Source organism: Zosterops lateralis (genome assembly GCF_965231275.1).
Source record: "Zosterops lateralis genome assembly, chromosome: 1".
NCBI lineage: Eukaryota > Metazoa > Chordata > Aves > Passeriformes > Zosteropidae > Zosterops > Zosterops lateralis.
This window is the reverse complement of record NC_139762.1, coordinates 20,701,914-20,725,133: the sequence shown is the minus strand read 5'-3', so window position 1 is coordinate 20,725,133 and position 23,220 is coordinate 20,701,914. Positions and strand designations below refer to the sequence as shown.

General features: G+C 34.8%; 1 protein-coding gene across 1 annotated transcript in view; it reads left to right on the top strand.

Annotated features, from left to right (window-relative positions):
- Positions 1–23,220, top strand: part of MALRD1 (MAM and LDL receptor class A domain containing 1) — a 239,833-nt gene that overhangs the window by 78,379 nt on the left and 138,234 nt on the right. The window contains exons 20-25 of the mRNA XM_083877445.1: positions 477–653; positions 2,915–3,089; positions 13,183–13,339; positions 16,735–16,845; positions 17,723–17,936; positions 21,474–21,721. Of these exons, the coding sequence (XP_083733571.1) occupies positions 477–653; positions 2,915–3,089; positions 13,183–13,339; positions 16,735–16,845; positions 17,723–17,936; positions 21,474–21,721 (1,082 nt within the window). The remainder of the gene's footprint in view (positions 1–476; positions 654–2,914; positions 3,090–13,182; positions 13,340–16,734; positions 16,846–17,722; positions 17,937–21,473; positions 21,722–23,220) is intronic.

Here is a 23,220-nt window from a genome sequence, read left to right as displayed (position 1 = left end):
AATTTCTCTAATGAGAAAATAATTTTTTCAGTGATAAATTTACAAGGTAAGAAGGTTACACAGTAATTTCCACAGTTGCTTGTAGCAATCAACATGTTAAAAAACCCATTATCATCTGAATACTCTGTTAGCCTTAGTTCACAGGGAAAACCAGTTCCTGTGATTGCTGTATGAGTCTCAGCATTAGTTTTTTGAAATTACTCACTGGGTTAATCCAAATTTGAAACACCAGCAAGAGGAGTAAATCCTGCAAGTGTCAAAGATTTTATGAATGGTGTGACAAAACTAGTGCTTTCCACTGAGGAAAGCTCCAATTCAGTTCCTGCTGAACAGCATTTAAGTCACTCGACTGTCCGAGCATGATTCCAGTAAAGCCATACCCTGGAAAAGGGGGGCAGTGGCAAGGGGAGAAATCATTATGAAGCTGGAATGCCTTAGTCCAGGTGCTCAACATCCTTTTGGCTCCTTTTTCAAAGGAAACTTGCCCACTATTTCTACAACTACTTTGGGAACTTCAGTTCCTGCCACGCTCCCCATGAACAACTGCACAGAGGAGGAGTTTGTCTGTCGAGCCTCTGGCCACTGCATCCAGTTGATCCAGAAGTGTGATTTTAGACCTGATTGCTCTGATAAGTCTGATGAATCAGCTTGTGGTGAGTGGATCAAATCACGTTCTTACTAGTTTGTAGGTCTTAAACATACAGCTCTATTTTATCTTTGCAATTGGTAGTAGCACCTAGATGTTATTTTAATGTGATTTTGCCCAGGAAGATAACATTTTACTCTTAATATGTGTGATGTAATGCACTTTCTGCCTTCTGATTCAGATTCAACATTTCAATTCAAGTTACTACTGAAATGTGGCAGGGGAAGGAATCACCAATTCCACAAATGATTGGTAACCAGACATGACAATTTTAATTGTCTTTAAATGTTCACTAGTCCAGACTGGAAGAGAGAAAAACTTTAGAGTTTCATGTTTGGGCTGGACATCTGGGAGAACTGTATCCACTTATTGCCTACTTCAGTGAGAATGGATTTTGTTTGCTTGTTTGGTTGTTGAGAGGTTTTTTATACAAAATTGTTTCAGCATCAGCAATAATTTTGAAATTCAGCCTTACTCCACACAGAAGTGAGTTCTGGGCTGTAATGCTCTGTTAGTCTTATGGGGACACTGTAAGGAGGACAATGGACAAAGTCCACACATGATGCCCATAAAGACCTAAGACAATTGTTGATTGCTTCTGAGTTGCAGCAGTTCACACTGTAGCATTTTAGAAGCTGTTAACGACTTCCTTTTGCCTCAAAATCAGTACTTCAAAGTACTACTATACCAAAGCCAGTTAGTGAGAGGGACAGACATTTAGAGACAGTGACTTCATCAGCCTTTGCAAGCAAAACTATTGTCACTGAAAATGAAAACTCTGAATTCATTACACATCAGTGAAGGGAATTCAATGACCTCTCTCAGGGCTGAGGGCTCAGAGAGGAAAAGTATCATTCACTCCCTATGCCTATTTCTTATGTGGGAATAACTGGAAGAAATGAATCTGTGTTTAAGTATCACTGGGCAGTTTCCTATATTGTGAAAAAAGACCGGTCACTGAAATCTTGCCCTGAAACATAAATTCAGAGCCCTCTCAATATTTCTCACCTCAGAAATTTAGATTATCTTACAAAACATCTTTTCCTTCTAAGCAAGATAAATACTGTGGAGAATACACCTTTACATATTTCCTCTGAGATCTCCCATCACTAAGATGGGAATTTATCACTTAAATGACAATGCTGGACTAGGACCTAAAAATGTCCTGGCTGAAACAGAAATATGGTCACAGGAAGATGTTACCTTTCTCAGAGGCACTTTAAATATAATGTTTACATAGCATGTTAAAAAGGGGAATAAGCATTTAATGCAACTCATCATTCTCAAGAAACATCACAAATCTTCATATGGGCAACTCATGAGATCACACTGGCTGCAGTTTGCTTCCTTAGTGAGGATATACAAGCTATAAATCAAAACTCACTCTCTCTTTAGTCTACCTTTTTTAACCTCCAAAGAAGGATCAAGCACATTCCACCAACAAACTGATTTCTTGATGGAGCTATTTTTTATAGTTTTATAGATTAAAACAAATTCTGTTTCCTTTGCACAAGTCTCACAGCAGTCCCTTAAATTTAAGTGTAATAATCTCTTCCAAAGTTCTGGAGAGTGACTAGACTCAACTTGGACCATGTGCTGGAGAATAAATATTCACAGCAGAAAAGGAAAATGAAATTGGTTTCTTTACCTTAAGTAGGGTCAGTAGAGAGTTCGCTTTGTTGCTCAGGAAGCAAAAACTCATTGAGAGGCAGCTGCATATTTATTTAGTAAGAAAACAATAATTTGATTTGATACCAATACCAAATAGATGCATTTTTAGGCAACTTTCAAGTTTTGTGAGGACTGCTGAAATCTGGTTTGGTTTGGGGTTTTTTTATAAAGTTATGGTCATGGACTTTGTAGACAATGTACAACAACTTGCCAGTGTCACCAGTCTACAGGATTGGAGACGGACCCACACAGCGGCTCACCGATTCTCAGCTGATGAATTTTACATTAATTTCCCTGTATATTACATGACAGGTTATTAGAATTACCTGAAATCTGGTCAGAACTCACATGAAGGTAGATACTGAGGTGCAAACGAATTGGTATATTCCCAAAGCTAAGATCTGTCTAATAGAGGAGAAAATATAAAATTCATGTTTTACCTGTAAGGAAAAAAACTATGCATGTGAGTAATGTATCAGTATTCACCAATACTATAAATTAAATCCTTTTATTTCCAATATGCTTATTGGGTTGTAATATGAGTTAATGAATTTCAATTTTTATATAAGCATGAGTAATCTCTGTTAATTTCTAAAGTTATGGAAGTCTGTGACTTTGAAGATAAAGACCCATGTGGATGGCATCAACCAGCCTTGGAACAGATGTCAGGAAGTTATTCCAAACGTATCACAAAGACATTTATGTGGCAACTTGGAAGAGGAGCAAATCACTATTCTGAGCAAGGACACTGCCCATTAACCGATCATACTACGTGAGTACATTTTTTCAGGTGCTTGAGTCTCTTCTAGAATGTGTGATCTTAACCACGTATAGATTGTCAAGGGGAAAAACTGCTCCATTCACAATATTGAAGCCATTTACTGGTTTATTAATGACATGTAATTAACTGACAACTGGTGAAGTAGGTGTGCAGGATCAATGCTACTGATGAATCAAAAAAACCCCAAACATTAATAAGCAGGCAAACATTTCTAAACACCTCTCTATAAGTAACTCCCAAAAGTTTCAGTACCTCTCCAAGAGAAACATGTGCACTCCTCCCACAGCATATATGGAGTACAAGCATCTCCCCCTTTATGGGAAAGCAAGTTTGGAAGACCTGGTTGCTCCAGCTTTACCCTCCTTCCAGCATCCCAAACTTCCAGCCCAGCAGTTGGCTGTTGGCAGCATCCAGTGGGAGGGGTTCTCTGGCTGGTCTCTGCAGTGGTTGTGGAGCCAGCAAGATGAGCTCTGGCCAGTCAAAACCAGGTTTTGGCCACTGCTCTTTGCACTGCATTATCAATCCCTGCTATTACAAATTTTCATTCTACTTTTACACTTCTTTTCAAACTGGCTTCTCTTTTCAAAGCTAGCTTTGTAATTAATTTGTCACTGCTTATTTTAGTTCATTTTGGTTGTCATCTCAATCAGTTTTAGGTGAATACCTCCTCAAATGGTCTTTATTCACACGGAAAATTTATGCTCACTTTTCTACCTTACTAGCTATTGTTGTTTGTTAGCTATTGCTGCCAATTTTGTTATTATTATTGCTAACTGTTGCTCTTAACCTGGCAGTTTTGCCCAAGGATGGACAGTACAAGTTAACATAAAATGTCCTGGAGTTCTGCACTCATTTAATATTTAACTAATGCAGTTCAAAACTATTGCAGTGGGAGCTAACTTCAGTTTAGTTGGTATTTTTTTTACCAGTTCTTTTTATTTTACCATTTTTCTGGTAAATGATATAAGTTCATATTAAAATCTAAAATATTTTTATTCTCTCAGTAAAGATTAGTAAAGATTTGTATTGCATTCTAGGTAGTTTGCTTAAGATACTCACTAGTTCCCCCAAAGATACTCCTTTGATTTATCTCAAGGAGCAAAAATTAGCTTTTCTGCGTGAACATTTGGTTTTAAATGTGTGAGGTTTCTTGATTATTTTTTTATTAAGTAAGAAATGTGTGCTAAAAAATGCATTAATCCAATGTATTCCAGCTTAAATTAACAGTAAGACTTATCAAAAAAGAAATCCCTACAGGTAACTAGCAAATATATTGAGTACAAAGAATTTTCAGTGTTATCCAACTTCATTAATAAGAGAATTTCGTCCAGTGTAATTACTGTGAACATAAAAATACTTGCCTGGTTCTAGTGACAAGTATATTTACTTTCTGTGACAATAGCCCATAAAGTGCAAAGATGGTCTTTAAATTAAGACCACTTCAACAAAGTCTTTGCTATATTACTACTATATTGCTATTAAGTGAGATTATTTTGCACTTACTCAGCCTGAATTTCTATCACCAATAAAGAGTGATTTATTATAAGATAATAAAATATCACTAATAAAGCTCAATACATTAGTTTCACTGTGTACTTCATTAAAATTACTGTACTTTTATAATAATCCCAAAACAACAATACCAAACCCACAAAACACCATTCAACAATAGCAAAGAATTAAAATACTGTCTTGTTGTTTCTAAGTCTCTACATTATATGTGAAAAGGAAGTGTATTCCATAAAAAAGAACAACTGTTTACAATAAATTAGCTGTCAAATCTTTCATTGAGTGCTCTTTAATTGTTACATATTAGCCAATACCAGCCCTGTATTTGTACTTAGTAAATCCTCTCACAAGTTTTCCACTATAGGTTTGCATTGGCACAGTGATAGATGGAATTCTGTTACTGGTTTTCAACATATTTTCAGGGTTTAATGCAACTAACAGTACTTTGAAAAGGAATGATGAAAAGAGAAAGTAAATGATCCTTAGAGACTGCAGTTTTCAGGCAACTCTGTATTGTATTGCTCTTGTGATGTTTCACATGAGATGCAGTTTGGTTCTATGGTTTCACCCTTCCCTTTGTTTATTGGCCTATAGAGAAGTACAGAAAATAGATGCTTCCAAATTACCACAGGAGATGCAGAGCAGCAGTTTTGTTGAATTAAAACCCTGCAACATTTAGTTTTATTTTCTCATCCATTTTCCTGAAATTTCCACTAGTTAGATGAGGCAAGCTGTGTTACTGTAATCTTGTATGTCTGCAAATTATAATAAAATATGCAGAACTATGTATAGAAATGTTTGGATTCATCCTGATGCAAGAGGAGTTGTCAGTGCAGCTTACAATGAGTTCCTTCAGCAAAAATACCTGTGAATACTTGGAGTCAAACCATCTGCTTCCCCAGAATAAATACTTGGGCTAGCCACATGTAGGCTGGTGAATTGTGAGGTGAAGGTGTGAGTCTTTGAAGCTGTAATTACATTAATTAAGTGAAAGTAATTACTTTGCAAATAGAGGGAACAGCTTGTATGTGTATTTAGAAACCAAAGGCTGGAGGAACCGAAGTCACTATGGGAGTCTACCATTGAAGCCTGGCTTGAGCTAAAAAATCTGTCATGTGTTGTGCAAAGGGCTAGGTGACACTGGCATTGTGCATTGAAAATTCTATGATCACTATTCATATACAAATGTAGAGCTCCTGTGACACGTTTCTATACTTAGCAAATGGAATTCTCTACTGCAGTTAAGTTTCTAAAAGCTGCAACAGTAAAAGTATGTTTGTGTAGGCTTAAACAATGTATCAAATTGACATCAGCAAATGGATAAGTCTATTAGTTTATTTCCTTTTCAAAGAATCTGATTAGTGATGTAGCAAATTCTTTGACATTATTAATGATATTTGGGTACAACTGTTAATTGAAAACTTCATAGTCAATTGATATGACAATTCATGCATCAAATCTAATAAATCAAAACAAAAATGGATGTGGAGATGGAACTCTAAGCTGACATGATAATTATTGCTGTGTAAATAGCTCTCCTGCTAAATATATTTTTAATACATCTGTCTTTCTTTTGTGTCTGCTTTTCAGACAATCATTATCAGAATTCAGGACAGGAAATCTAGGCAAAATTAGAGGTTTTAAGTAATATACTTAAGCCCAGAAGTTTTTTCAGCTGTCAAAAAAATGTTTTAAATTTGAGAGTCAAAGAACTTCAAAAGAGGAGAAAAAATTATAAAGTATTTTGTGTGTGTTTTTTTCCTTTTTGCTTGGGTTTTCCTGTTTGTTGGATTGTTTTTCCTTGTGTGTCCGACTTAAATAATGCCAACTACTTTTAAGAATAAGCTAATGGCTTATTTAGAAATTATTTGCAGGATGATGTCAAATTATTTCATTGCAAACAATCATAATTTAATCAAACTTAATTTTGTACAAAGAAAGAGAATATACCCAAAGTGTTTTTTACCTCTTATGTAAGGATGCCAGAGCATGGAAATAGTCTCATAATGAAAATAAATTAAACAGTGAAGCCTCTAATCATTTTATGTGGGTAAAACTTTGCCAGTGCATTTTCTTTCTGGAATTCTAAAACAAGGCTTCAAAGTTTTATGTGATACACTTGAAGCATGGTCACAGATAGAAATTTTCTTTTGGAATTTTGATTTTTAGGATCCAATAATAAATATACTACGGTTTTCTTTAGTACAAGAATTCCTTCTCAGATTTCTAGTAGTTTACTTTTGAGTAGATTTCTGGTGTTAGTGTCCAATTGCAGGTCTCAGTATGACTTGTGTTTTGGTGTGTTAAGCACCTTTGGTTCTTTTCAGATTGAATTCACCATTGAACCTCAGTCCTGTACTCATGTGACAAAGTTTAGATGCTCAAGATAGATTTTTTTTTTTCTCTAGCACTGTACAAAGAACTTGATCAGTTGGCATCCAACATTTTACAGACAGCATTGAATATAAGTAGAGATTGCCTCCCTCAATAGCGAATAGCTCTATGACATACTTTCAGAAAGCTGTCCTCCAAAAAAATTATATCTGCTTTTTTATGGCATGACAATCATATTCCTGTTTTGTTTCTGAATTTCTTAAGCCTCAATATTAAATATAATGGTTGTGGGAAGTTACTAGGGAAAAAAAAGTTTCAAATCATAATAAGAGAACTTACTCTTTTTTGGAATAACCAATTTAAAATGAATATGACACATATGTCTGTAAGAATCTGAAACATCTAACAACTGTTTGCTCTCATTTTTCTTTTAATTTTTTTTTTAAATCTATACAGAAATTAATTCAAGGAAAGCCTTTTTTTTTTTTTTTTTTTTTTTCCTGCTAGTTGTTAGATACAGATTTCAGTCACTATTTAGGACCTATTAGAATTTAAGTGGTTGGAAGTGTTCAGTAGAGAAAAATCTTTCTCTGATGCGTAGAATAATTAAATTGTTGGAGTTCTTATCTTCCTTTAAGAATATTGGAGATTAAAAATTTTGTAACATTTAATTTTGAATAAAGATTCTTTTTTCTGAAGCAATATCCTCACAGCTGCAATAATCTTTATTCAGGGAAGAAATTCTTTGAAGCCTGTGAATATGTTATATGTCAAACTGCAAGAAGAGGCCTGTGAATGTTCACAGGTTATGATCTATAATAGCCCATCCTGTATTATCTGTAGAAAGATAAGTAGTCAAAGAATTTCTGGTCCAGATACTGAATATCTAACAAGTACAGATACAGAGGAAACAAGGGATCATTTTTCATTCTCCTTGTTCTCATCATAAATCTTCTCATGCTTCTTAAAGATACGTGCCCCACCACATTCCTTTCAGATTCACAGTCACTACAGACCTTAATTAAAACCTTGGCACTGTCCATCAGGAGTATCGTCTCCTTCCTATATCACCTGTGGCCCTCTGGCTGAACTAACCAGCATAATGGGCAATGCATTGAGAAGCTGTTATCCAGCCCATAAAGGGGGTGATAAATTTCTTCTTGAATGAGTGCTTGAATATTAAGGTGTCTTTCACTTCTGAATTCTTGTATAAGTTTTTGTAATTTCTCCAGTCAGATATAATGTTGAGGAAAATGTTAGACTTGCCTTTTTTGTTTTGTTTTGTTTTGTTTGTTTTGGTTTGTTTTTGTTGTTGTTGTTGTTGTTGTTGTTGTTGTTGTTGTTGTTGTTTTTTGTTGTTTTTTTGTTTGTTTGTTTTTTAACAAAGCATTGTTTTATATACATATATATATTTCTATAACACTTTCTGTAATATTTTGTAGTATTTCTAAGCTTTTTCTATCGACCTTTCAGCAGTTTCCCACTTTACAGACAAATTTCAAGTAAAAGGCACTTCCCGATTTTACACTTAATATTGAGGTTACATTGGACTCTGTATGAATACATCAAGATTAACTTGCCCTTGTGTCTTTGCCTGTTTCCTTTGGAATATTGTAATACTGAATTTTGAATGCTATACATTTATATAGCAACATTTGTTGCTAGAAAATATAGCAAGTTTTCTTTTTATACCTTCTTAAACTTTACCAGAACTGTCATATAATCTGATTTTAACACTAAGAGACAGGAATTAATAGAATTGCCAGAAAATTAAGTTAGCGTGATGAAAAGATCAAAGTATCACACTTTGCATCCACCTTGTGCCAAATATATAAGACATTAAAATATCAATACAATATTCTGGTGACAGTACAAGATAAAAATAAAAAACCACAAATATTTTCTCATAAATATGTTTTTTAGGAATTAAAATTTAGAATTCAACACCTTATTAGCTAATTTTTTCTCAGAAATCTTCTGGTGAAACATTTTTAGCTAGGAAATCATAGCTAATTTATGACAAAAAAAACTTGCAAATGCGTTATTGCTATCAAAACCTCTGCCTGCTGGTTACCCATGCTTTGGGGGAAAGAAGCTAGAGAAGAGAGTGATCTCTCACAGCCCCATTAACTTGATAAATTATGTGGAGGATGTGGAAAATGCAAACGGAAGCCGCTGCCTTGACTGATTCAAACATCAGCTTGAGCTTTGATGGCCCACATTCTACTGGTGTATCCAATATCCCACAGTCCTTCCCCTTTGGTAAAGAGAGTGCTTCTTTCAAAGGTCATCTGGTGCCCTACTGGGTTTTCTTGACCACTATTTTGTTTTTTTCTCTATACAGAAACCCATCTGTTCTAATAGCAGGTCACTCACCTGGCAGATCCCAGACAGATGGTGTTGGAGAGCTGAAGAATAATTCTTTCAATGCATAATAAGTGCAGTAGATGTGGGGCTCTGATTTGCTGTATAGATATGGACATATATAATCAGGAAAAATGAAAATGCATGTGGAGGCTGCTGCTTTCTGAATTTTGAAATTTAGTATGGTGTGCTGATCATTGGGGTACTTATAACTCTAAGGAAACTAAAATATCCCTCTCCAGTTTATGTCTTCTCTTTGTTTGTTTTTCTCATTATTGCTGAAATGTGGAAGGAAAACAGAACACTGTAGTGAAAGGGAGTTGTCTGTTTTCTAATCAGGTTTAGTTTTCAGTCCTAAAGAAAAATAGTGAATAAAGGGTATTTTATAAGTCCATTTAATTGTTTAGTCAGGGATTCTCAAACAATTAGCAGAAGATACACTTTAACACTTTAAAAACTGAGAGATGTCCAAAAATTCATTAAAGAAGAGCTTGAACTTGCTGTACAAGAATTTTAATCTGAATAAGTTTTGATCCCCTTTAATACATTGCAACAATAGACAATTAGTATTGTGAAGTATATATTTCACAGCATGAGGCATAACTTGATAACACTGCCAGATTTAAGATAGGCTTAATTTTTTGGTAGGTCTTCAACTTTTCTTAACCCACCTAATCTTCCCCTAATTATTATATTCAGTTCACTGTGTTCTTTTGAATGCCTTGAAGGGGGAAATAGCGTGAAGATTCTTCTATGAATGTCCATTCTTTGCCAACTACATTAAAAAGACATTTGAAATATTAAGCTATTAACTAAGACAAGTATGCAAATACAGGACAGTTGCTTATGTTGAAAATTTTATATCCATTAAAAAGTTGTGAATTTCCCTCTGAAATTAATTAGGATTTTTGGACTGGTGCACAAATGTTTTTGTATAGGGAATGCTTGTAGTACAGAGGTAAAATTAATTATTTTCTAAGGGTAAATATCAAGATTTTAATGACACTTCATGTAGCTGCCAACTGAGAGGTTTTCCATGGGTTAATTTTCTAAATTGGCCTGAGCTCTTGCAGCTACTGGCAGGGGAGCCTGCCTGTATTCTGCTGAATTTCAGCAGTTACATAAAATCTATGATGAAAGCTAGATTTATTCACTGTTATATATGTTGAAAAATACCTTGGTTTACAATTGTTATCTTGAGGTCTCATTTAAAATAAGCAAAAAACAACTCAAGGGAGTCTTCTTATGGAATAGGAAAGAACTGAATTTAAGGATGGGTCAGTTGATTACCCTCACAATAAAGAAAGTTACCTTCTCAAAAGATCACTTAAAAAACAAAGGTTGAGGGTGAAGACAAGAACATCATCTGGCAGAGTAATAGAAATTGCTAATTTATGTTTATGGAAAGCTTTGGAATATCTAGTCACTGTATATTTCTTACTAGGTTAAAATGAAAGTGGGTCAGCTAAGAAATCCTTTACTTTCAAAGTCAGAGCTTGACAAACTGAACAGATGATTGCATGTATGTTAATTGGCTCTGCCAAAAATTTTGCATTCACAGACGGTATGGACCCTCTAGCATTTGAACTCTCTGCACACAGAATGATTACTCATTATTTTCTTCAAGCTCTTCCCCCTGCAGATCATGCACCTCCCTGGGAATTCCATGTATGCATTCTTTACCAGGCAGCTTAAGAAATCAAGATATAGAAATTACTTTGTTCTGTGAGCAAACATAATGCAGGTTAATTTTCACTAGAAAAAAGTTTTCCTTTTAAATATGGATAGGTCACATGTACATTAGTCTTGTAGTCCTAAATGTAGAAATGTCCATGATAGGAGTGGAAGTCCACAAGGATGCTCTACATGTCCCTACACATCCCCTTCTGATCTCTCCATTTCCCATTACTTGCCCACATAACCTTAATCTTCTTGTAATCACACATCATCACCGTGTTTAATGGCCACTGTGAAGTGCTTCATACAGGGGACTTTCATCTGGTTTACAAGTTTTAAATGTGATATAGCAAACACTGAAACAAGGTCAAAAAAATTGCAATGACACCTGTCTTAGGCTGCACCATGGGAGAGCGGTACCTGGGCATAGACGTGATCTTTGGCCTGCCTATGTCTGACAGAATGTATCAACAAGAGATGGATGACTGAATTTCATCACACTGCTGATTGTACACTGCCACTGTTTCAAACTAGTCTCACTGAGAGGCATGGATGTACTACTGAATACTCTGGAAAGGAAGTGCTATTGCCCTTCAGAGCTCTTTATCATTCTGCTTCTTACAAGTCCTTTTGAATGCTGTAGTCCTTTCTCTTTTGTAAATACAATGCCAACACCCTTGGGCCATTGAAGGTATGAGTTCCCAGAAGCAGAGTAAATTATGAATTTTTCAATATTTTTGCAAACCTTAATTGGATCCTCCTTTACCTCCAAGTCTGACTCTGGTAGAATACTCAGCACCAAAGCAAAAAAGAAACCTAAAATAGCTACCTTGAAATAACAGCTTTCTTCAGCAGAAAGGAGGAAAATAATGAATTGTCCAAATGCATACTTCTTGAAGGATCTGTAACTCTGAGTTTTCAAAGTTTTCAACTATTAGTTATAGTAGAGGCAGTTTATTTAGAAAAAATTAAAATAATTAGGCTAAAGGATGAAGTAAATGCACGAAGTAATTAGAAAAATGTATGAGTTGCCAGAATTCAGTGATAAAACAAAAGCATCTGCATCAGTTCTCTTACCCATCTTTCCATGAAAAGAAAAATAAGATTGTGGAGAAGATCCTGATTTTCACAGGTCCTAAGTCTTTCCCCTAGGATTCTGCAGAGATAAACTTTGGTCCCTTCCATATTTATGAGCAGTTTTCAGTGATCTCAAATTTAACATATCTGATCTATGGAAAATGAAGATCTGTCCCACTAAAATGTTGCCTTTTTGATTGTTTGGTTGGTTGGAGTTTGTTTTGTTTAGTTCTGTTCTGTTGGTTTTGGGTTTTTTTTCTGGTGTGACACATGGGGAAGTAGAAGCAGTAGTCTAACGAAAAAACAGTCTAGTTTGTGAGGATTTTGAAGGCCTGTTTCTGACCCTGTACCAGCAAATTCCTTACTCTTCCCATTAGGTAGGATTTTCAGTCTGTGAAGATCCTGATGTCACATCTTTGAGCATGTTGTGTTTCTCTTGGTAGTGCTTTCTGGGTAGGGTCATTGTCTTCTCACAGCTGTAGTGATGTCACTTTAGAGAGTGGTTGCTCAGAACTTGGCCGATTGGGAAAGCCAAAAGGAAAGGAAAACCTAATACCAGCACCTATTTAAAGATGTAGGTTCCATTGTCAGGTTTGTAAGCACTTTTTGGGAAACATTCTTTAGAGGAGTACTGAGCATGAAGCACTTCTGTTGGGGAGAAGAGAAATTTATCTTTGGTCAACAGCTGGATTTTATTTTGGAAAGTAAGGTTTTTAGGGGCTTAATCTTAAATACCCAAAACACTAAAATTGCACTTCTGGTCTCTCTGTACACTCAGAGTCTGATCCTTACTTCAAAGACACGTCATCTTTCCCAGCAGCACAGGAGACAAAATTACATCCAATATCTTGGGTTTTCCTGACATTAAGCCAGGATCAAATCTTCTAAATTTCCCGAGGAAAGAGGGTAGTAGAGAAACCCAGAGTCCCTCTAGCCCACATCTATATGATCCTACGGGTTGACTCCAGCTCTTTTGCAAAGGGATTTTTTGGATTCTGGCTGCACATTTAGATGCATCCAGATACTCAGACAGCACATGCTATCTAAGGGAATATTGCAGTCTTAAATTGATTATGACAAAATGTTTTGTTTTAACAAATTATGACCCTTTTTTTCTGAGCAGGGGCACTGAAGAAGGCTGGTATCTCTTTGCAGACAGCTCCAATGGAGAATTTGGTCACACAGCTGACATTGCTACCCCAGTCATCTCCCTTACAGGGCCCAGATGCAAAATCATATTCTGGAACCACATGAATGGTTCAACAATAGGTTCTCTGGAGGTATGGAGATGCTCTTTGTTTTGTTTTATTTTGCTTTACTGCATGAAATTACTGTGAGGAAATTTATGCCTTCTCTTTTAGTTTCATTAAAGCCCAGGCTGCTAATAAACAAAAATTAACAATTGCTAGCACTCTAATGCTCTCAACATGTTATGATGTGAAGGAGGCATTAACTTAAATGGAGAAATGATAAATTTATACAACAAGCAAAAATTGTGGCTGTTATAGACATGCCATGGTTGGAACTTCCATATAAGAAAACGTTTTGTATCTCACAGTATCATTTGACACTGAAAAGCAGCAATAGATATTTTAACATCAAGGTCTTTGGCTAATATGGGAGCATGAAAAAAAGAATTGTATCCAAAATTAACATTAAGTCTAGTAGAAAGAGTTTATTCCTTGAAAAGCGGAACATATCACTTTCAGAGATTATTTATATTCATGTAAGCAGCATTGAACTATTTCTGTGGCATAAAAGCAATAAATTTGCTTTCCCATACCCTTTTCTTCATTCTGGTTAAAATAAAAGCACTCTGTGAAGGAAATTTAACTCATTAGCAACTTGTAGATCAAATAAATCACTGCAGAGAGAAATGAATAAAACAGCAGCAGTGTTCTAAACAATTATTTTTACCACACAGCTGTGTGCTTATAATGGAATTTCCCAGGAATGTTGTGGAATACCTACAGCATAAGAAATGTGTTGAAAAAAATACTCGTATAAGTTACGCAGTCACCTGTGCACTCAGTATCATGTTGGATGTGGGCAGTGCATGAGGATTTAAATATACAAACAAATTCTGAGTAGCCCAGTTACTCAAAATAACTAATTATAATAAAAGGTGACAGAATTCAGCTGTTTTGGGGAAAAAAAAATTATGTTGACCTTAAAAATGTAATCTGGGATGTGCTGAACTACATGCCATGCATATGAGTCGCTAGGTATTAAGTGGAGGCGTGTTCTATGTTTTCTTAGATTTTTCCTAAACAATTTTTTTAAATATTGTTAAATTTCACCCAACTAGGTAAAGATCTTGCTAGTGGTCAAATATTAATTAATCAGAATCAGTGGGAAATCAGAGGATAAAGATGGTTTATCTTCAATTTTAAGGCTTGGGACCAATTAATGTGCGTTGGGACTTCTTAGCGTACTCCAGGGTCCAGGCTTCTTTACAGTGTAAAAACCCATGTTAGTTGGAATTAGGTCCAAAGAGTGCTTTGTAGAAATCAACAGCAAATTCTATGGAGCCATGGCCAGTTTTACCAGTACAAAAGGCAAATGTGTAAAGTATAGATTTTTTCTTTTCTCAGTTTCAACACTGATTACAAATTCTCTCTATTCTTTAACTGATGCTCCCTCATACCCAATTTATTTCATTTTAAGATGTACCAAAGGAAAATCATTAAACCTTTGCACACTGTTTATAATTCCCTGCTTTCAATTGCTTGATTAATCAATTAATAATGGGTGAAAGAATAACTCAGAATATAAAATTATTTAGGTGATGTCTCATTATTTATATTAAGAAGGCTCCAAGTACTGTATGAATGGGAATATTTTCTTAGCTTAAAAGAACTTTTATCCATATCTTCCCCCAAGACTACTAAATTTTTTTGGCTTCTGCTTCTAAGTCTGCATCCAAGGCATCAAATATATGTAGGATTGCTGATATTTTCCTGCAGTTTCATGAATGGCTACCTTCCTGTGTTTCTATTACTTTCTTAAACATTGATTTACTGTCACTTTCCTGAGCAGCCTTGGTTTGATTATTTGTTGGAACTTTTTAAATTTAGTTTCTGTACTTTGGCTTGGCATGAGTAATTCTACCAAAGTATTAGAGGTGCTTTTTTGCAATGTAATTGAAATTTATAGAGGTTCAAAATTCATTAAGGTACAGGGAAGCCTTGGGTTTTAATAGCACACAAAATTAATGTCCATGTTTTACTCCAAAGTTTTCACCTTTATAATGATATGATATAAAGTATGAATTTATGATGAAGGAATTAGATATATAATAGGGTGGGTAATTTACAGTCTGTAAAAACATGTGTGTCTATAGTCACACAAATATCTACCTTCATATAAATATATTGTTTGTATTTGAGAGTAAAAAAACATATTTTCTTATTCAGCACTCTTTATTCTTTCAAATAATACCTGTAATTACTTTCTCACTGATTTATTTATTTTCACTTAAAATTCATGTCTTCTGTGCCAGATCTTCCTGTCTATAAAGTCAGAAGTCTTTTGTTTTCTATCCAATTTAATATATTTTCTATTCCTTTTTTTTACCCCTAAAATGAAAGTTCTTTAGTGTGAGGATTTGCTGTTTGCTTGGTAGAACTTACCTGTTATGCAATATCATACACACACATGGGACTACATAAATTTAGAACAAAAAGAAGGATTTTTTCATTACGATGAAAAATGCCTGGGCTGCTTTAAGAAGATTACACAGAGTAGCAGTAAATCCTTGAAAGCAGAAGTAGTTCAGGAAACTGGTGAATGGATGTTTAGCTCTGCTAGTTCTGGCTGGAGACACAGCTTGACACACATCATCAAACACCCATCTTGTTATTGTCAGCTCAGTTGAATTTGGATGCCCAAGAGATTGGATCAAAGAATATTTAGGACTCTCTGCTCATGTTGAAGTGCATCATTATTCCCCAATTTGCTGCTTACAAGGGTATGGGCTTTTAAATGTCTTTCATTGCTCAGACAAATGAAATTTTGTCTTTTAAAAAAATAAAATAAATTATCTGTAGAAGAAACAAAATGTTTTGAGAGAATCAGGACAAGAAAATCCATCCTGGAAGAGCAGTTAAATGTATGCATGGACAAATATATTTTCCAGTAAGTCTTGTTAACCCTCTTTTCATGTTGTACAACTGAATCACAACCCACTAATGAACCATTTTTATTCACTGCTACCCACTCTTGATAAATTAAAGAGATATGTTAGTCCACTTAAGGCTGTGGGCTGGGTATGTTTATGAGGACATCAGAAAATCTTAAAACATTTTTTTCTTAACATTTATACTGACATATCCATGTGCATCAGGTTGGACATTAGGAAAAGGTTTTTTCCCCAGAGGTTGACTGGGCACTGCACAGGCTCCCCAGGGCACAGCACCAAGCCTGACAGAGTGCCAGGAGCACTTCAACAGTCTTAGTCATATGGTTCAGCTTTAGGTAATCCTGCAAGGAGTAGGGATTTGAATTTGATGGCCCCTTCCAATTTCAGATATTCTATGATTTTGTGAATTTTAATGGTGGAATAGAGATTAGATGTACAAGATAATATTGTATTCTTGTATACGATTATAAAACTCTTAAGTGACTTGGTAATGGAAACATTTTTTTTGTGACCTAGAATTATTTTCTTTTTTAGGTACTCTGCAAAAGCAATAACAAGACTTCTAAACTGTGGACTCAGACTGGCAGCCAAGGTCCTCAGTGGAACAGAGCAGAAGTGTTCTTAGGAGTTCGTTCAAATTTTCAGGTGTGTCTTCCTATATGATGTGCTTCCTAAAGAGCTGACTATTACTATTTCTATATTAAGCATTCTTCACCTTCTCATTTCCCTTTTTTACACCATCCATGTACCTCTCCTCCCTTATAGAAGAAATAATCTTTTTGGCTGTCTGATTCGTTATCTGAGCTGGACTCAGGTTTTTTTGAGATTTCTCATGCCTCTTTAATCTCAGACTGATATCCATTTTTAAGACTGAGAATCCCTTCTATCCTTGAATCCTACTCTGCTTAAAATATTCTACTTATTTCTCCTTAGTGCACAGCAAATAAAAACATCTGGGTTCTGAAAAAAAGAATCAAGAGTGATTTTTGCTTTGGCATCAGAGCAGATTCCCAAGCCTCTAAGAGATACTTGCTTAGTTGTAGACCTATGAAAAAAATCAAAAATCCCCGAGGATCATCAGTAACATTTTTTTTTAAAGAGTTACATTTCCTGATACTTCTGTCTTGGAAATTTAATGAAATTTTAAAATTCTTTTTACATTCATGGGAATAAATGACAAATTACAGACTTGTCTTTTTCAAACTTACTTTGCAGAAGTAGGAAGAACCCTTGCTGTTAGTTCAGGATGAGTGAGGACTAGTATCTCTTCGAGTGGCATGATTTATTTCCTTTTCTCGTATGCTTGGTAATGTTAGAAGGTGGTCCTTCAATAATTATAGTGACATATCTGTACCAACTTTAATACAAGATTTTGTAGAATTATACTTTGACAGTGAGAACTGACCACTTCATATTAAAAGATTTGTGAGGACCATCAGTCTCTGTTCTTTTCATGTTGTGTGTATAAGCTTTTCTCTATCCTATCAGTGGTGTACTGTAACAGCTCTGTTATTTTTATTAGGTTATTTTCAGGGCAAAACATGGTGTCAGTTACATGGGAGATGTGGCAGTGGATGATATTACCTTTGAAGACTGTTCCCCTCTGCTTATCTCAGACAAACCTTGCACATCAGAGGAATTCATGTGTGCCAACAAGTACTGCATCCCAAAGAATAATCTGTGTGATTTTGTAAATGACTGTGAAGATAACTCAGATGAAAGCCCTAGTATTTGTAGTAAGTATGGTAGTTTTTTAATATAATTATCATAAATAACTGTGCCTGCTGTGAATTTTTATTACTCAAATACTTTTGACAGCTCATCAGCTAAGAAAGAAAACAAGAAGGTAATAATTTAATTCTATTCCTTGGCTTTTAAGGGTTTTAAATTATTATTATTTAATTTAAAATCACAGGATACAAAATACAAAGAGCTGCTAATGAATGTCTTAAAATAACTCAGAAAGCAGCTGTCTTTAAAAGCAGAATAAAATTATCCTGCTTTCCATATGAAAAGAATGTATTAAAGCTGAAAAAATAATCCAAGCATAATAACTTTGGAAGATGAGGTATCTATCTCCTTAGATATTTCAAGGGCTGTCAGGTCTCAGCAAATTATTTTAATCTGAATATTGTACAATTTTGGTTTTACATGACATATCAAGAAGCAGCATGTGTAGTATCTGATTCAAAGAATGATGTTCCATATCAAATGACTCCTCCTGGATCCCAATATATGGTATTAACACCTCCTATTTTTTACTACTCCAAATATGAGAAATGCTCACACAATCAATTCTGTGAAGCAAAGGTATGCTGATATCCTATAAAAGCTAAGGTACATTGCAAAGGAACCATGTTTTGCAAATTATTTTCATACTCATTAAACTACTCAATGATTTCCAGTCCAGGAATAGTGCATCACTTACTTCTACAGGGTCCAGTTCAGATCTTCTATAACTAAAAAGGAAGATTATTTCAAGTTGCAATTACTCTGTTATCAAGTATTGTCAAACTTTGACTTTTGTTTTCCAAAAGTTTAAAATATTAATGGGCTTTTTGTTTGATGCTTTTTTTTAAAAAAAATTTGGTTTGGTTTGGGGTTTTTTTTTTGTTTGTTTTGATTTTGGTTTTTTGGGGGTTTTTTTTGAGTTTTCAGCATCTGTGTTTCCCACGAAATATCATCTGCATAAATTGAAGTATAAATTGAAGCATTTAGAGAAAAATGGTTGAAATAAACAGATGGAATTTAGTTTTGCAACCACTACAATAAGAATTTTATTCCTATTTACCATTGGAAGAGATTAATTGAAACAGTCCCATAAAGTGAATGCTTTCCTCTAACTTTTTTTTAATTATTATTTTTAAGTAAGGAAAAAAACCCTCTAAAAATTGCTTAAAAAATTGTCCCTAACTGCTTTTTAATTTAAGCTTTACCATGAAGCATTATGGTGTTTTAAAAGCACAGGAGTCATTTAATATGCAAGTGCACAATCATCTGCAGTAACCTGAGCTCCTAAGCAGGCTGACTAAATTCTCTTTTTCATCAGTGGAGTAACTTGTTTTCAGGCTGAAGTTCATGCAACTTAAAATCAGTTGTTTGAGTCAGATGAAATAAGTTGTCCTGTAGGTATGAGTATTTCTCTTTGTTGACCATAGAGATGACATCTAAACTCAGAGTAGGTAATACCCAATATGTACAGCATTAGCAGGAACATCAGTGTTCATGCCTTGAGATCTTGATTCTTGAAAACGTGCCTTTAAAATAAAATGGTCAGTTGTATGCATGAATTTTATTGACTCAAGATGGAATTTGTAAGTGATGGAAGGAATTTTTTAAGAATGATCTTGAAATATTAAGGAACTAAATCTGCTGGAAAAATATGATTAGGACAAATTTTATGGGCAGTTGCATTTTGTTGAGTTAATGTACAATCTGTGGTTTTCATAAAAGATACTCATATAATTTTGCACATCAGGTTTGGGTTGGTTTTAATCATTATTTCAGATGGTACTATATTTGCAAAGGTAAAAGAGAAGCCAATTTTTCTAAGAAGCTCATACTTTTAAGAAAGAATTTCTAACTTTTCTACATTATGATATTCACAGATTAAAAATCAAAGAAAAAATATTTTATCTGATTTCAGCCTGAAATTTTTGAGGTAGCTGTCTGTCCTGTTTTGGTCCATGTCTAGATTCCACAGATTCTAGATCCTTGGCCTGCTTACTGATGCTTCTGAGTACCTTTCAGTTAAATAAAACTACTTTCAAGTGGCTAAATTTTATCAGACCTCAGAAGAGGCTCCGATTTTGTTTACATTTTGGAAGAGAGATGTTGTAATTTCTGATATTGTCCTACAAACAGTTTCCAAATTTATCTTCAATGCACTTTCCTTTTCAGCAATAATAGTAAGAATATACAGGGCACAGTGAAAAGCCTCTTGAAGTTTCTGCTGAAATTCCAGCTTATTTCAGCAATTTTAGTCTTACTTGGTAATCATTATAATGAAATTATATATGTATATAGAGAAAAATAGACAGAAATTAAACTTCTTGAATGATGCAATTGGCTTCACCTTGATTTAAGTGGACAGTTTACTCCATGCTGGCTGTTTTGACATTCAAAATTTGAAATTTGCTAAAAGAGCATACATGTTGTTTCATATAAAAATCGACCAAAATTATCATAGCTTTCTCCTTTTCTAGGCATTAAGTACAACCTAAGGAGATATGTAGATACTCATAGAATCATTCATGTTGCAAAAGACCTTTAGGATCATGAAATACCATTGTTAACCTAGCATTGCCAATTCCACCACCAAACCATGTCTGTAAGTGTCACGTTTATGTGGCTTCTAAAGACCTCCAGGGATGGTGACTCAAGCACTTCTCTGGGCAGCCTGTTCCAATGCTTAACAACTCTTTCAGTGAAATTTTTTTTTCCTAATATCTAATCTTAGCCTCTGCTGGTGCAACTTGAGGTCCTTTCTTCTTCTTCTTCTTCACTCATTACTTGTGAGAAGATGCTGACTCCCACCTCGCTACAACCTCCCTTTCCAGTAGTTGTCAGGAGCAGTAAGGTCACCCCTGACGCTCCTTTCTCCAAACACCACCAGCCCCCTCAGCTGCTCCCCATCACACCTGTACCCCAGATCCTTTCCCTTCTTTGGACACAGTCCAACACCAACATAATTATCTATGTTTCTATATTGGCTAAGAAAATACAAATGAATTGAGGAATTGTACAAAAGTTGGCAAACTTTGGGTGTGATCCAGATCAGGATTATCACAACCACATTAATGTTTTGTCTATATGTGTCTAAATACAGGCTTGTGTTTTTATGGTGCTCAATACATTCATTTAGATGTGTCTGTTCCCTAGATATAGGCATTTCTTCCTTTTCTCACCCAATCTTAATGTGTTCCTTCAGAAAAAGGCTGGTTTTCTGCACATCTTGAATGTTCTATGGAGGGCCAGTTAAGACCCTAAGGAGCTAAGATAGCTAACTAAATTTGGTTACATTTGTACCAAGGATTCTCTTGACTGTAATAAAAAAGCAAAAGCACTGTACCCACCTCATTTATACACAAGTAGGTTTATCCTAATATTATAGTCCAGAACATCAAAAATGCTCCTTTAAATGAGATAAATGGATATTATTTTTATAGTGAAGCTTATTTTTCTCATACATTTGAGTAGTAATTTGTACTATATGTACGCAATAAGCTACTTGAAAATAAATCTCTTTTAATGTGCGTGCAAATATATTTCAGGTACATCTATTGGGCGTTGCAATTTTGAGTTTGACCTTTGTGGATGGAAGCAAGATGAAAATGATGATTTCGACTGGCACCTCAGAACTAGCAGTACTAGAAAACTGGGCACTGGACCAGCTACTGATCATACACTGCAAGAGCCATCTGGTCATTATATTTTTATAAAAAATTCATTTTTTCAGCTATCAGGACAGAAATCTAGGATTTCTAGTCCTATCTTAAGTAGAAAGAATAAAAACTGCAAGGTATGTGAGGGTGTGGTAGTAGAAAGAATGAAGAATTTGATTTCTGTATTGCACGAAGAGAGTACTTCTAAAATGATTAAAGATGATTACTGAAATAATTCTTGAGGAAAAAAAAAACATCCTTTTGTAGAGAAGTAGAATTAGATCTTATTTTATTGAAACCATAACAAAAAATGTATCTTGCTGTGGGAGAAGAATGATTTTGGAAGTAAATGAATACTCCGTGAGATTCAGATGAAGCTGAAAGTAAATGCAGTGTCTGACATACAATGTCTTATGCAACTCATCCAAAGTAACAAACAACTACTTAATGGTGTCTGATTTTATGGAGAAAGTGTGTCTAAGTGCAGTAACAACTGCTTTTCAAAGAATACAACTGCAAAAGGAAGGATGTGTGACAGAAGGCTTTGTCACCAGCTCTTTAGAGAATGGAGGAGTGTAAGCCTTGATCTTCCAAAACATTACTGCACATTGTGGTGACTTCAGCTTGAACATTTCCTTGCAAGGCTGGAATAAAAAGTTTTCTGATTTTGATACATCTTTTATAGTCTTTGCTAACAATATAACTTCCCAGAAACTTTAGCTATGCCTTATTTTGAAACTGCAAATGTACCTTTATACATCTGATAATTAGGCCTCTCAAGAGTATAATTTTTATGAAGCCATTTTTAAAAAAGCTTTTGAAATTAACTGTGTTATCACAGAACTATGCTCATAAAATGAAGGTGGTCTTAGAGTGAAATAGTCCTATACAGTTTACTGGCTATGCAGATGACATCTCTGTGCAAAATGTTCGGTCACAAGCCTTTAGTTTCATATATCTCATATTGTTCCTGAGGAATATTCCTGAGCAAAGAGTTTATTTGTAACTTGGAAAGAGTTCTGCTTATGTTTGATATTTCTAACCAGTTCATTTTACTGAAATAGTTCTCTCTGAAAAATCTCCAAAGTCTTTATAGAGAAGAAAGTCAGGAAGCATTGAAAATAAAGGGTTTGATTTTGTGATTCAAAACAAAACTTGAATAATTGTGATATTCAGTAGCAAAATTTAATCTAGCCATTATAAAATTATCTTCAGAATTGGAACTATGTTAATTTTTTGTATTGCCTAAAATACGTATATTAAAAAATTCTGCTTACACAAACATGGAGATCTTGTCCTTCTGCTTTTAGCACCGTATTTGAGAGTATCTCCATCTCTACATTATCTAGTTTTATGCTCTAGAAATAACTTTTCCACTTTTTGACTTTTATGAGGCATAAAACATACGCAAAGAAATGCAGAATAACTGAGAATGACATGTTGGTATCTGCACTGTTATGATGTAAATCGTAACACATTAAATGCAATTAAGTGCTTGAAATGTAACTATGGGAAACTGTTGCTTTTATCACTTCAAAAATTATTTACAAAAAATGCCCAGGTTTATGCACCTTGTACAGACCAAACTCTTGACATTCATGATGTGGCCTGAAACAATCAGTCATTATTTATGATA